The sequence below is a fragment of the Entelurus aequoreus genome, linkage group LG09 (assembly GCF_033978785.1).
Source record: "Entelurus aequoreus isolate RoL-2023_Sb linkage group LG09, RoL_Eaeq_v1.1, whole genome shotgun sequence".
Classification (NCBI taxonomy): Eukaryota; Metazoa; Chordata; class Actinopteri; order Syngnathiformes; family Syngnathidae; genus Entelurus; species Entelurus aequoreus.
In genome coordinates this window covers 59,097,017-59,113,048 of record NC_084739.1, presented here as the reverse complement: position 1 = coordinate 59,113,048, position 16,032 = coordinate 59,097,017, and the positions used below count along the sequence as shown (strand labels likewise).

The 16,032-nt window shown below is 38.1% G+C and overlaps 2 protein-coding genes across 5 annotated transcripts in view; one reads left to right on the top strand and one right to left on the bottom strand.

Annotated features, from left to right (window-relative positions):
* The window catches only part of sdccag8 (SHH signaling and ciliogenesis regulator sdccag8), a 108,554-nt gene extending 101,573 nt beyond the window's left edge, over positions 1 to 6,981 (top strand). The window contains exon 17 of one of the 2 annotated variants that reach the window (XM_062059023.1): positions 5,841 to 6,981. In XM_062059023.1, the coding sequence (XP_061915007.1) occupies positions 5,841 to 5,964 (124 nt within the window). In that variant the 3' untranslated portion in view covers positions 5,965 to 6,981. The remainder of the gene's footprint in view (positions 1 to 5,840) is intronic. The other variant, XM_062059022.1, reaches the window with a different exon arrangement.
* Positions 6,982 to 7,071: 90 nt separating this feature from the next.
* Positions 7,072 to 16,032, bottom strand: part of akt3a (v-akt murine thymoma viral oncogene homolog 3a) — a 180,571-nt gene continuing 171,610 nt past the window's right edge. For all 3 annotated transcript variants that reach the window (XM_062059028.1, XM_062059027.1, XM_062059029.1), the window contains exons 13-14: positions 15,018 to 15,120; positions 7,072 to 9,704 (exon numbers count right to left, since the gene is read on the bottom strand). In XM_062059028.1, the coding sequence (XP_061915012.1) occupies positions 9,619 to 9,704; positions 15,018 to 15,120 (189 nt within the window). In that variant the 3' untranslated portion in view covers positions 7,072 to 9,618. The remainder of the gene's footprint in view (positions 9,705 to 15,017; positions 15,121 to 16,032) is intronic.

Genomic DNA, 16,032 nt, shown 5'->3' with positions numbered 1-16,032 from the left:
ACACACAAAATAGTTTGGGAGTGCGTCTCTACAGAGTTCAATGTTGAAATGTTTCACTTCACACAGCAAGTGTCCAGCAGGTGGTGTCCTTTCACCACATCACAACACTGACCTGCCACAATGTCCCCACAACACAAATGTCCCTTCAGTAAAGTTGCCATGTATGGGGTGTGCTACACAACAACATAAGGCACACACACACACACACTAAGAGGAGGTGTCTTTGTCCTTCGATAAGCTCCGCCCCTCCTCGTCACTTTGAACCCTGCTATTGTCTTGTCCTCAATCCAGCCACTAATCCGTCCAAGTGTCCTTTTCAGTGGTGTCCAGCGGTGTGTGTGTGTGTGTATTAGGCACTAATTAATGAGTGTTACAGTGATGGAGGACACTTATTGGATTTGATGCTTTGGGAACACTGCCTTCAACACACACCCAGCTGAGGTGAGAGTGTGTGTGTTTAAGGCCAGAGGTTGTGTGTAAGCTTCTTACAAGCAACAAGAAAGGTCACGACCTCAGTGGTTCGTTTCCTTTTCCAACAGTGCAGTTTTATTTTGTGATTTTCTTACCAAAATGTCACTTATTAAAGGACGCTAGCATTTTTATAGCACAGAAACTCTAGTCAAGTCTAATTAGAGCATTTTTTTATTTTTTTTACAAATATTCAAACTAGTACATACCGTATTTTTCGGATTATAAATCGCTCCGGAGTATAAATCACACCGGCCAAAAATGCATAATAAAGAAGGGAAAAAACATATATAAGTCGCACTAGAGCAGGGGTCACCAACGCGGTGCCCGCGGGCACCAGGTAGCCCGTAAGGACCAGATGAGTAGCCCGCTGGCCTGTTCTAAAAATAGCTCAAATAGCAGCACTTACCAGTGAGCTGCCTCTATTTTTTTAATTTTATTTATTTACTAGCAAGCTGGTCTCGCTTTGCTCGACATTTTTAATTCTAACAGAGACAAAACTCAAATAGAATTTGAAAATCCAAGAAAATATTTTAAAGACTCGGTCTTCACTAACTGACAAAGAAACAGATAACAGATTTGGTGTCCAGTTCAAAGTGTGACATGATTTATTTAAAAATTTGAGTTGACTTTTGTATTTTACATGAGTTATTATTTGTACAAACATGGTGCAAAGTAATTCATGATTTGTTAAAAAATGTTAGTGGCTAGCTAGTTAAAATGGGATATTGTGATTTCACAAGACTGTCTTAGAAGTGATCATTTGAAAATGTTCAATTTGAAAAATGTGCACTTAGAGAAAATATAAAAATAAAGTGTTGCATATTGATATTGATCTGTTTCTATATATATTTATTGTGAGAAATCATTAAAATGATCAGTGTTTCCACAAAGATAAATATCAATAATTATTAATAATAACATAGAGTTAAAGGTAAATTGAGCAAATTGGCTATTTCTGGCAATTTATTTAAGTGTGTATCAAACTGGTATCCCTTCGCATTAATCAGTACCCAAGAAGTAGCTCTTGGTTTCAAAAAGGTTGGTGACCCCTGCACTGGAGTATAAGTCGCATTTTTGGGAGAAATTTATTTGATAAAATCCAACACCAAGAATAGACATTTGAAAGGCAATTTAAAACAAATAAAGAATAGTGAACAACAGGCTGAATAAGTGTACGTTATATGATGCATCATTTTTAGTTTTCTTCATTTCAGTAATAGTAGCCTCCGCTTTTCGCTAGTCCCTTACAATCAGAATCACAATCAGAATACCTTTATTGTCATTGTATGGAAACAACGAAATTGGACAGCAATCCAGCTCAGTGCTTTTAAAACAAACCTACATAAAATAGTCTTAAGACAACAACAATAATAAAACAATTGAAAATTTAAAAACATAATAAAATGTTAAAAAAAGATATTGCACAGTAGATCTTTATCAGAGTTAAGCAAGTAATAAAGTGGTGAGTGTTCAGGTAAACGCAGTTTAGGGCAATACCAGCTCTAGGATAGAAACTGTTTTTCAGTCTATTTGTCCTTGCTTTGATGGTCTTATAACGCCTCCTTGAGGGCAAGAGTTCAAGCCAGTGGTGACCTGGCTGGGATGAGTCCTTGAGGATGCTGTTTGCTCTCCTGTTGTAGTTAAGTTTCTCGCTTACTCCAGACTTTCTTTCTGCTGCTCGATTGCCGTTTTACTGCTGCATATTTCACTACGTCCAGCTTGTAATCTGCAGTATATGATTTCCTTTTTGGTGCCATTTTTCTTCAGCCCTTCTCAGTTTTTATAAGTTGCCGCCAATGTTGAAATGATCAATTTTCATAAGTACGGAAGTAGTAGCAGGTACTTTTTTTTCCACAAGGCACTTCTGCCATGACCCGCCCCCGCCAAATTTTTATTGGTTGGCGTGTGTGTGTGTGTGTGTGTGTGTGTGTGTGTGTGCGTGTGTGTGTGTGTGTGTGACGAATGCCTAGTCTCTTACGTGAATGAGATAAGTAATATTATTTGATATTTTACGGTAATGTGTTAATAATTTCACACATAAATCGCTCCAGAGTATAAATCGCACCCCCGGCCAAACTATGAAAAAAAACTGCGACTTATAATCCAAAAAATACCGTAATTGTTTATTATTCAAATACTACAAACCATTTGATATGAAGTTTTACTAACAAGTATTTCTATGTAGTATTACTTCTAGATAATCAATAAGCTTACAGTGAAAAGTTATTATTTTAATTGTATTATTATTGATTATTTCCACAGTCACACACGTACAAACGTCGAATGTACAAATAAAATACACAAATATGTTTCATTGTAACAATGATCATGTCAGACAAACATCATTTATAAATGGACCAATGTGTTATTAATTGCATGTCCATGGCAACAATGCAATATAAAAGTGTCAAATGTTATTTGGTGACAACATCATCAGTGTGTAGAACAAAGTGTGTGTTGCTGTTGTCGCGACACACACACACACACACACACACACACACACACACACACACACACACACACACACACACACACACACACACACACACACACACACACACACACACACACACACACACACACACCAGCATCACAAGTTGTGTTAGAATGACTCACACTCTTCTTCACTGCATCACACAGTATTTAGTGCGACACAACATCACACACTTACTTTGTCACACGGTGGCGTCCTGCTGTGCCGCCATCTTGGCGAGGAGCATCATCCTGAGGAATTTATGTTCAAGAACTTCATAAGTCCTTTTTTTTTTCATGTACAAAGATCATTTTCTGTCAACATGTTTTTTTATTTGCCTCAATTCACTAGTTGTTGTTGTGCCTTTTCCACATGTGACTTTTTTCTGGCTTGTGATTGGTTGAAAATTGTGCTCCAAGTGTGTTGTTGATCAGTCGACCCGTCGTTTGTTTTGCATTGTTGTCTTTTCTACAAATGACTTTCTTCAAAGTTCTGTTTATAGCTCTCAAATTATAGCGTCCCCTGGTGGTTTATTACAAACTTTTTGCTATTTACCGTATTTTACCGACTTATGTTGCTACTTTTTCCCCACACTTTGAACCCTGCGTCTTATAACACGGTTCAGCTAATTTATAGATTTTTCTTTAACGACCATAATGTTCTGTATTCAACAAATAGTTTTAATATTACACTGACAGAGACACTGAAAAGGTGTGTTATTGTCTGTGCTATGGCGCCATCTTTTGGACGAGTTTGCTTACTGCAGGTGCTGTGGCTGGAAAATGTACTTCCTGTTTCGTGCCTTGAACCGGAAGTATAACCGTCCATAGCGTTCTACTCAAAATGATTCGTCATTCATCACTCCAGGCAAGGCTTGTAAGTTTTACAATATAACCAAAACAATTCATACTCACTAAAGCGGCCCATGTGTGATGTCTGTAGGAGTGTTTTCATGCATATTTGTGCATGCTATGGCAATGTAATTAGCCTAGCGTTGTTAGTGCTAACACTAACAAGGCTTGCAAACACAAAAAGTAGTTTTTTACTCAATATGACAGTAATGTTCTTAAAATCCTGAGATAATGCGAAAAAAGCATTAAAACTGTATTCCATCATAATTCTTAAACCAAACATGCAAAATGTGTAAAAATGCCTGTAATATTGAATCCATGTGAGTTTTACTAGAATCGGTTGTTTTTGTAAGGTTTGCAAATACAACAATTAGGTTTTACTCACTATGACAGATACTGTCCAACTCAATATGACAGTTATTTAAACAAAACTCCTAAACCACACATGGAAAATGGCTAATAATGCCTGAAATAATGCATCCTTGGGAGTTTTACTCGATACATATGCTTTTTTAAATCTTGCAAACACAAAAAGTAGTTTTTTTACTCAATATGACTGTTATGTCCTTAGAATCCTGAGATAAAGCGACAAAAAGCAATAAAAATGTATTTAAACATAACTCCTAAACAACACATGCAAAATGGCTAATAATGCCTGGAGTCATGTATCTTTGTTAGTTTTACTAGAAAAAATATATTTTGTACGGTTTGCAAAGACACAGGTTAGTTTTTTTTATTCAATTTTGACAGTATAACTGTCATCCTAAATATGAAAGTTATATAAACATAACTCCAAAACCAAACATGCATTATGTCTAAAAATGCCTGTAATATTGTATCTGTGAGTTTTACTAGAATCAGTTGTTTTTGTAAGGTTTGGAAATACAAAAATTGGGTTTGACTCACTATGACAGTATACTGTCACACTCAATATGACACTTAATTAAATATAACTCCTAAACCACACATGCAAAATGGCTAATATTGCCTGGAGAAATGTATCTTTGTGAGTTTTATATTTTGTAAGGTTTGCAAAAACAAAAAGTAGTTTTTTACTCAATATGACAGCAATGTTCTTAGAATCTTCAGATAATGCGAAAAAAAGCAATAAAAATATTCAAACACAACTCTTAAACCAAACATGTAAAATGTGTAAAAATGCCTGTATTATTGAATCTATGTGAGTTTTACTAGAATCAGTTGTTTTTGTAAGGTTTACAAATACAAAAATTAGGTTTTACACATAATGACAGTATAACTGCCACACTCAATATGACAGTTATTTAAACATAACTCCTAAACCACACATGGAAAATGTCTAATAATGCGTGAAGAAATGTCTCTTTAAATTATTAACTTACAATGACATTATTTTTGTATTATTTCAGTTCACCAAATTCATCAAAATGTCATCGTGGAATTATTGAGTCTGTTTAGCTGATTGCAGAGCTAGCGGGTCCATGACAATGACTTCTATTTTGTCTGATCAGCCGTTTTACTGCCGTGTTACAGACACTGTTTGGAAACAATTAAGGTATGTAAATAAACATTTACAAAATATTTTGTATCAGTTTATATCTGTGGCTTATAGTCCTGTGTGGCTAATATATGGAAAAAATATTTTTTTCTTGTAAAATTTGGTGGGTGTGGCTTAAATACCCGTGCCCTCTGTAGCCCAGAAAATACAGTAATATTCAGTCCACCTTTTTCCTCAATTTGCCAGTGTTGTTTTTTCTAGCAATGATTTTCTTCAGACACGTGCTGGTCTTAAAATAGCTGTTTGGGTTTATAGCGCCACCTGTTGATGTGGGGATTATTTCCTGTGTCATGTATTGTTACACTGTGGGATTTTGTGTGGAGTCACCAGGAAGCCACACAGCGGAGGGATGATCACTCGCACCAATATTTCACTCAGTGAGAGACTCTTAAGGACGTCCCGCCCCTGAGAAAGACCGACGTTATTAAACTTCCCGCTGTGTCATGTGACCAAGTAAAAAGTGGCGTCGTTTATGAAACGTGACGCTAGTTGTGATTGTGTGTTTCAGGCTGCAGCTGTTGGACCAGCACTGTCAGAACAGCGCCCAGCAGGTTTGTGAGTTGCTGGCTAAACAGAACCAGCGGATGATGCAGGACAGAACCACAAACACACAAAACCTCTCACTGAACTAAAATCTTTGTTTGTTACGATTATTTATCTTTGCATCACTTTTACTCCAACAGCCTTTTTTTAATACGCTGCAAACTATTTTTGTATTTTGGGTCTGAATGTGACTGCTTGTTGTAGTTCATGTACATTTATACTTGTTGACATACAGTTTGTAGCAACAATATTTATTTTTTTATTACATTTTTCCTATTTAAATAGAAGTGCGATGTCAGGGCACTATGACCCTGGGGAACATGCTTTATCAGTATCATGCTACAAAAAGCTGTGCACTACAAACCGTGCTCATTGCAGCCGCTAATCCTGACTTTTTCATGTAAAAAAAAAAGAAATCAGCACAAATTATTTTATACATTTGTTTTGTAGGTTAACATGTTTTATATATTGTGCTCCACAGTAAATGTTGCTGATCAATTTGAATTTATTATTTATTGTTTTATTTTATTTTGATAAATGGTTCAAGTCGGTCAAAAATGTTAACGGATTTCGTTTTTTTAAACTATTTTCTGTTACAGAAGAAAAACATTGTTAAATATATTCTTAAGGATACAATGATTTGCAGAGGTGTACTTTGAACAATTATTTATAGTCATGGCACAGACCCAAACATAAATTCACTGAACCCTACATTTCATTTGTGGGCCTTTTTGTACCCCCCATAATTTTGGGACACTTAAAAAAAAATTGCTCAGAAATAATGATTCAAAATCAATGTTATAAATTATTTACCTATACAAGGCTCTAATTAATTCACATCAAATATTATGTAAAAGACATTGCATATTGTGTGTGTTTGCCATAAAGATCAGGGTTTTTCTTTGACAAAATGGGCATAAACAAACAAAAATATAATAAAAACATATAATCGACGGATTGATTTAAAAATTCATCTCGACACTTAAGCGTTGAAAGGAAATGTCAGAAAGTTAAACGTTTTTGCACATTTGGTTCATGGATGGTGTGTTTTGCCAAGCATTGAGATTTCGTTTGATGGTCCTTGAACGCACCACAGTTGCGTGCCATGTGATGCAGAGTTGAAACGTCAGCATGATTTCCTCCCGACAAATCTAGAAGTGCGCTCCCCCCAGCTTGTCAATGGATCACAGACAAGGTGGACTTTTGCTAGTTTAATGGACGTAAAAGAGCAGCAGTAGAAACAAGTCATGTGACAAATCTGTCCAGAACAACAACAAAACAAACAAAAAAAAGAGGCTGCATTTCTTTTTAAAAGACGCCTGTGAGAACTCAGACTGCAGAATGAACGCACAAACACAACCTGGAGGTGCTAACAAAAAGAATAAATTAATTGGAAAAGAAGTTCAAGTTATCAATGACATTCAAAGAAGAAGAAGAATAAATAACATTTGTCTAAGAAGAATAAGAGCATATCCCCCAGCTGTACTTGAAACTGCCTCCTCCATAAAATCTCAATGTTTTTTGTTTTTTTCTTATTTGGAGTGAAACCGTAAGGCTTTACTGGCGTGTGAAGACAAAAAAGACGATGGGGGACATGTTAGTGGTCCGACTGGAAAACAATCACGCACTTTGTAGAAGCTACTGGAAGACGCGTTAAAGACAGAAACTTCTTGTCTTTCCTTTCCTGCCTGGAATGTTTGAACACTAACCTCACTTCCTTCCTCACTTCCTTTCAGTGGACTTTCTACTTGCCGCTTACCTTCCTCCTTGCAATCACGCATCATGTCACCTGTCATCGTTTTAGCAAACCTTCACGTCTGTCTTCAGCGCCTCCAGTCAGCCGTGGTCCTCACAAAAATACACAAAAAAGTAACACGAGCACAGAACAAAGACCTCCACCAAGGCCACATGCCAGGTAAAGTATAAAAATAAATCTCAATCTGTTTCTGTGTGTAACATTAACGCGTCGGTGCAAATCTGGATAAAAGTGCAGACACGGGGAGTGCACAGTGGGACCCCCCAAGAACAGGGGTGTCAAACCTAGGGCCCCGCGAGACGAGTTAAACGCCAGCTGACATGATTAAATGAAAGAAACTGCTGTTCTGAATGTGTCCACTAGGTGTCGCATTAGCAATTTTAAAACTTTAAGACTCAATGAACATAACATTCATTCAGTAAGTAAAATACGACTAATGAAGTTAGAAAACTTCCAGAAAGTACTTGGTCTATTTTTGAACAAAACAATCTGAAGTTGTCTTTATTTTTAGGTTATCATGCCAGGATTTTACTTTGGAATGGATTTTCCTCCATGTGGCCCCTGAGCTAAACGAGTTCGACACCCCTGCTCCAAAGCCAAACACACACTATCCCCCCCCCCCCTCTCCCTCCCCCCCCCTCAACTGACACCACAGTCTTCTGCTTCTGGAATGACAAAACTATCCGTTCCAGTGTCAAAACTGCAGCCGTCACAGAACCTTTTATGTTCTGCACAGGCAACGTTTCCCAATGGAGCATCCATTCAAGTGTAAAAAGAAGGTAACGTACAAACAAAATATCGTCTTGATATTATTACTCTCGCAGCCATATTGTACCGAGCAGCCTGGACGAGCGCGCAGTAAAGCTAATTTGCATAAGTTTATTCAAAAGCAAGAGTCCAGTGTGGTCGATGTTGAGCTAAAAGTGAACTAAAACATTCATTGTTGACTTGGCCATATTGTACTGAGCAGCCAGGACGGAGACTTTTGTCGCTCTGCTCCCGTGCCAAAAAGCCCCGATTTTGGTTCTATGGTTCTCATCACACTTTGCCACCAGCGGGGGGGGGGAAAGAAGGAGCCACTCAAGTAACCTTGGTGGAGGCCTGTGCTCGTGGGCCCCCTCTAGTGGACAAGACGAGCTGATGACAATAAATAAAATCATAAATAATTCCTTGGCGGAGGGAACGCGACACGTTTTGTCCTCCTACATTCTTTAGTTTTGTTTCTCAGCCCTAACAAAGCGTGTTGGCATTAAAAAAAAGTCAAATATAAAAAGTATGAGTGCAAGAATAAAGAAGTACCTTGATGGATGGTCCGTAAAGCTTCCCTGGTGACAACATTGGAGCGGGCGTCACTGCTGACTCGGAGGGGACTGCTGTGCTCTGATTGGCTGCCTTCAACCTCCTCACAAGCACACATGACATCTTTCTTTTCAATCCATGTTGATGTGTCGTAGCTCCGCATTAGCAGCAAGTTAGCAAGCACAGGCGACGCGTTGCGTTGTTATTGATGGCGTTAAAGCCAGGGGGAGAAGAGGGGGGGGCTGGTTGTGTTCCTGTCCCCTAGTGGTGGGTGTTGGAATAGCAGCAACGAGGAGAATGGATTGCATCGAGTGGAACCTGAGTGGAATCCTGCCTACATGTGGCCTGCTGGACCCCCTCGGTGGACCCCGGAATGATTGAGGCGTGCGCAGGAAGCCTGAGATAAAACCGCCGGTGGCAGTCCGCCTCCACAAGCCAGGAGCGGGACGGCCGAGCAGACGCGTCAGAGCACAGCAGTCCCCCTCCCGCGTTGGCGCTCGCGGCTAACCGGACGTTCGTACCTTAACGAGCTCCGTTCATGAACCAATAGGATGGTTGTACCCCCCGCCCCAGGACCCCTACACAAAAGGGGGGTTGTTCAGTCCGAAAGTGAAGGGTCTGTGCTGTCCTCGTCCCGCACTGATGAGCTCGTAGACCAGCTGTGATGATGTCACCATGGGGGACAAGTTCATTCCCGCCCGCTGGCAGAGTAGGAGAACTGCGGGAAGTGCGGCCGTCTCTCGTTGTCCAGACAGTCCATCCCGTCCTCGTCGACTAGAACCACACAACAACAAGTTCCAATACAAAAAACCAAGGCTGCATGTGGCCGTTTAACATATTCTCTCTAGGGCAGTGTTTTTCAACCACTGTGACGCGGCACACTAGTGTGCCGTGAGATACAGTCTGGTGTGCCGTGGGAGATAATGTAGTTTCACCTATTTGGGTTAAAAATATTTTTTGCAAACCAGTAATTATAATCCGCAAATATTTAGAGATGTCCGATAATGGCTTTTTTGCCGATATCCGATATTGTCCAACTCTTAATTACCGATTCCGATATCAACCGATACGGATACATACAGTGGTGGAATTAACACATTATTATGCCTAATTTTGTTGTGATGCCCCGCTGGATGCATTAAACAATGTAACAAGGTTTTCCAAAATAAATCAACTCAAGTTATGGAAAAAAAATTCCAAAATGGCACTGCCATATTTATTATTGAAGTCAAAAAGTGCACTATTTTTTTAACATGCCTCAAAACAGCAGCTTGGAATTTGGGACATGCTCTCCCTGAGAGAGCATGAGGAGGTTGAGGTGGGCGGGATTTTGGGTAGGGGGTAGAGGGGGGTGTATATTGTAGCGTCCCGGAAGAGTTAGTGCTGCAAGGGGTTCTGGGTATTTGTTCTGTTGTGTTAATGTTGTGTTATGGTGCGGATGTTCTCCCGAAATGTGTTTGTCATTCTTGTTTGGTGTGGGTTCACAGTGTGGCGCATATTTGTAACAGTGTTAAAGTTGTTTATATGTCCACCCTCAGTGCGACCTGTATGGCTGTTGACCAAGTATGCCTTGCATTCACTTGTGTGTGAAAAGCCGTAGATATTATGTGACTGGGCCGGCACACAAAGGCAGTTCCTTTAAGGTTTTTTGGCGCTCTGTACTTCTCCCTACGTCCGTGTACACAGCGGCGTTTTAAAAAGTCATGAATTTTACTTTTTGAAACCGATACCGATAATTTTGAAACCCATCCATCCATCCATTTTCTACCGCTTGTCCCTTTTTTGGGGTCGCGGGGGGTGCTGGAGCCTATCTCAGCTGCATTCGGGCGGAAGGCGGGGTACACCCTGGACAAGTCGTAATTTTGAAACAGATACCGATTATTTCCGATATTACATTTTAAAGCATTTATCGGCCAATAATATCGGCAGTCCGATATTATCGAACATCTCTACAAATAATGTGTTGTTGTTGAGTGTCGGTGCTGTGTAATACTCCATATCAGTAGGTGACAGCCGGTAGCTGATTGCTTGGTAGATGTTTGGAACACGTCGTGTGAGACGACGATGGTTTGTCGTGATCATAATATGCAGACGACAGCGGGAGGCAGTGTGCAGGTAAAAAGGTGCCTAATGCTTAAACCAAAAATAAACAAAAGGCGAGTGCCCCTAAGAAAAGGCATTGAAGCTTAGGGAAGGCTATGCAAAACTAAACTAAAACTGAACTGGCTACAAAGTAAACAAAAACAGAATGCTGGACGACCGCAAAGACTTACAGCGTGTGGAGCAGAGACGGCGTCTGCAACAGGAAAATACAGACAAAACAGGAAAAGCGCAAGACAAGAACTAAAACACTACGCACGGGAAAACAGCAAAAAACTCAAAATAAGTCACGTCGTGATGTGACAGGTGGTGACAGTACACCTACTTTGAGACAAGAGCTACTGTATATTGATGCATGCTTTGTTATGCTTTAAAGTCATATCCAACAATTGCGACAATACTGTCAACTGAGTTTCGTTTTTTAATGTTTTCTGCTGGTGGTGTGCAATGAAAAAAATGCGCCTTGGCTCAAAAAAGGTTGAAAAACACTGCCCTAAGGGGCGCCACAATGATGAGGGGAAAAAAAACATATATAGTTATTTGTGTCATGTGGATAAAAGCACCAACACTTTCACTTGTGGGCTATGATCAACTAATCCGACGCCTTTTTGTGACATTTGACGTTTACATGGCGCCAAATATGTGTTCCAACCATGAACCACGCTTCATTCCTTCTTCTGCATGCCGCTGGAAGCCATCACTTCCTATACACACGGGCCCGCCCATTTTGAAGAGGCGAAGCGTTGGCGTTGTTAGCGTCGATGGCTAGCACACTTCTGACGTGTTTATTTCCACGATTGTCGTACCTTACGCCGGTCAGATCTGTGTCAGCCTGGCTCAGAGATCACTCGGTGTGATCAGAAACACTTTAAACGTGTCCAAACGCTTCAAGTTGCTATGCAACCGCTAGTTAGCCTCCAGTTTGCGGTACTTTCGCTTCAAAGATTTTATCGGCGATGGGGGCTTTGTTTTGCAGAACGTCTTTAATTGTGATGAGACCGAAAAAATGCCAGATTACAGCGAAGGAGAAGACACTGCTGGGACACAAGCTGATGAAGGATCGCTTCACACTGCAAGTTTGTGCTAATACTTGCATACACTTTGGTTAGTTTTTTATTGTAGCAACATGGTGGTTAACGTTTTAGAGCGCACCAACAAGAATTTTGTGTGTGCGTTTAAGCTTGCTGTAATGCTGTTTGGATACAAAAAGAGATTGTTGAGCCATTGCCCCCTTGTTATGTTTGAGATATATATCATTGATTGTATGTACAGTATGTATACATACATACATATATGTTTTTTTTTAAGTGTGCAGTTTTTTTGTACTAAAATATTAACTTTTGTCAAGGCTAGAACTAATTATTGATTGATTCTTATGGGAACTGTACACACTTTTCAGTTGTTCAAGAACTAAATCAAGGTCTATACCGTATTTTTCGGAGTATAAGTCGCCCTGGAGTATAAGTCGCAAAGGCCGAAAATGCATAATAAAGAAGGAAAAAAACTTGTTTACCAAACAATCTGTCACTCCTAATCACTAAATCCCATGAAATCTTATACGTCTAGTCTCTTACGTGAATGAGCTAAATAATATTATTTGATATTTTACGGTAATGTGTTAATAATTTCACACATGAGTCGCTCCTGAGTATAAGTCGCACCCAAACTATGAAAAAAAATTGTGACTTATAGTCCGAAAAATACGGTATATATATATATATAAACCCGATATCTCTACCCTACATACACACTTGGCATGTTTACATGCACTCCAAAACGAATCACTACTTTAATTTGCTTGAAACCAGCTTTTTAAAGCACATGTAAAAACCTTCATCGGGTTTTTGACTTTTTAAGATCAACATATCTATTAGGGCTGTGAATCTTATGAATCTGTGAATCTGGACACCTCTTGATTCGATTCTTGTGGGTAGCAATTTGATTCAGAATCAATTCTAAATTCAAAGTCAATACTTTAATAACAGTGACTGCCAATTCTATGATGAACTACCGTATTTTTCACAGTTTAGTCACAGTTTTTTTCATAGTTTGGCCGGGGGTGCGACTTACACTCAGGAGCGACTTATGTGTGAAATTATTAACACATTACCGTAAAATATCAAATAATATTATTTAGCTCATTCACGTAAGAAACTAGACGTATAAGATTTAATGGGATTTAGCGATTAGGAGTGACAGATTGTTTGGTAAACGTATAGCATGTTCTATATGTTATAGTTATTTGAATGACTCTTACCATAATATGTTATGTTAACATACCAGGCACGTTCTCAGTTGGTTATTTATGCGTCATATAACATATACTTATTCAGCCTGTTGTTCACTATTCTTTATTTATTTTAAATTGCCTTTCAAATGTCTATTCTTGGTGTTGGGTTTTATCAAATAAATTTCCCCCAAAATGCGACTTATACTCCAGTGCGACTTATATATGTTTTTTCCCTTCTTTATTATGCATTTTCGGCCAGTGCGACTTATACTCCGAAAAATACGGTACATTCCTCTCTAAAGTAGATAAACAGCTCTGATCAATTACTATATTACATTAAAAAAAAAAGGTTTTGTTTGATAAAGTTCTACCTAAACATTACTAAAGTAGCTGCACAGGACAGATTTTAGAAGAAAAAAAAAGAATGTTTTTAATAGATTAAGAATCCTACACATAAGAATCTCGATTCATTTGAAAATCTATTTTTTGACACCTCCAATACCTAGATACACCTCTCTAAATAATGAACTTTTGTTTGTTTTGTTTTACAAAAAAGTGCCAACAAATTCCAAATATAAAGTAGCCAGAATGTAAAAATAAAAATTCATATAACCTTTCATTTTTTTTAAAACCTGGAGACACCTCTGTTTCTAACTTTAATCAAGGGTCCTTGAACGCACCATAGTTGTCTGCAATAAGATACAAACGTGAACTTTGTACACAACTTTATTCTATACTGCCACAAATACATTTATTATATTTTCTATACTGCCACAAATAAATTTATTATATTTTGTATCACTTTATCCTTTCACTGTTATATCTATTAAGGGTGCTCAAAATTCATTCAATTCACACCCAAATTGTGTTTTTATTTTTTCTGATTCCAAGTTGATTAATAATTTTTGAGAATTAATCAAAATAAAATAAAAATGTATATATATATTTTATATTTTGCAATTTTTTTTTAAGAAGACATTTTTCGATTAAATAATATTATTATAATAATAATTCATTTTATTTATAAAACACTTTACATTTAAAAAAAACAAAACACATGAAACATCTATTATTATTACCACTATTGATTTTGTTGCTTTGATCATTTTTATTTTTTAGTAATGTATTTGTATGTCTTCTCCATTTTTATCATAATTATTGGAAAGCTTGAATTGGGTTGGAGTTGTTCTGTTCTTTTATTAAATGTATTAATATTCTGTGATTTTGTAAATTAAATTTAAAAATAAATGCCAAGCCAAGAGGAGCTTTTGTAATCTGTTTTGAAAAAATGTTTTATCATGTTGAATCTGGAATCAATTCTGAATTGGACGGAATCATGAGGTGCCCAAAGATTTATAATTGAATACCACCATTTATGATGTTTTTTTTATAACTTAGGTTTTTAAATGACAAAAAAAGCCCATGTATCCCAGTACAACATTATTCCTTAAATCCTCACATTGACAGCGCTGGCTACGCTCGTTGAAGAAACATTGACTTGTTAGCGTTGTTGTAATGTCACCTGCTTGCTCGCCATCTCTCTCCTAATGCGTTCTTCCACACCAAACTCATCGAAACATCGTTCTACACTTTCATTTGTGCACTGGGAGCAGGAGAGCATCTTGCCCCATTGTCCAACATGTCTTACTGCACCATTGAAGGGCACCACAAAGCAGACAGACAGGCAGGCATAAAGAGTACAATATTCAAAATGATGGCGACATTGATTTTTTTGTCGCACTGAAGTAAAAACTCACATTTCTCAGGCGGCGTCACTGTGATGGTTTGTGCCGTGAACTCCTCGTCAAAATATCTGGTGTCGGTCTCTGACGTCACCTGGGGCTTGAAGGGAGGAACCATCTAGGATGTAAAAATCATATTGTTAGCACACTAATTATTATCAATATCATAACACGCATACTTCATACCCTAATTGACTTTACTATCTTTGTAAAGGTAGTTTTTATTATTAAGATTATTCTATAAAAGTACTTAATACTAGCAAATGGTCAATATTGTCAAGTGTCAATACACTAACTATTGTCAAATTACACAAACTATTGTCAAGTGTCAATACACTAACTATTGTCATATTACACAAACTGTTGTCAAGTGTCCATACACAAACTGTTGTCAAGTGTCCATACACAAACTGTTGTCAAGTGTCCATACACAAACTGTTGTCAGGTGTCCATACACAAACTGTTGTCAAGTGTGAGGTGTTGATACACAAATTATTGTGAAGTGTTACTACACAAAATATTGTCAAGTGTCAATGCACAAACTATTGTCAAATTACACAAACTGTTGTCAAGTGTGAGGTGTTGATACATAAATTATTGTCAAGTGTCCATACACAAACTGTTGTCAAGTGTGAGATGTTGATACACAAACTATTGTCAAGTGTGAGGTGTTGATACACAAACTGTTGTCAAGTGTGAGGTGTTGATACACAAACTATTGTCAAGTGTGAGGTGTTGATACACAAACTATTGTCAAGTGTGAGTTGTTGATAACCAAACTATTGTCAAGTGTGAGGTGTTGATACACAAACTATTGTCAAGTGTGAGGTGTTGATACACAAACTATTGTCAAGTGTGAGTTGTTGATAAACTATTGTCAAGTGTGAGGTGTTGATACACAAACTATTGTCAAGTGTGAGGTGTTGATACACAAACTATTGTCAAGTGTGAGGTGTTGATACACAAACTATTGTCAAGTGTCCATACACAAATTGTTGTCAAGTGTGAGGTGTTGATACACAACTATTGT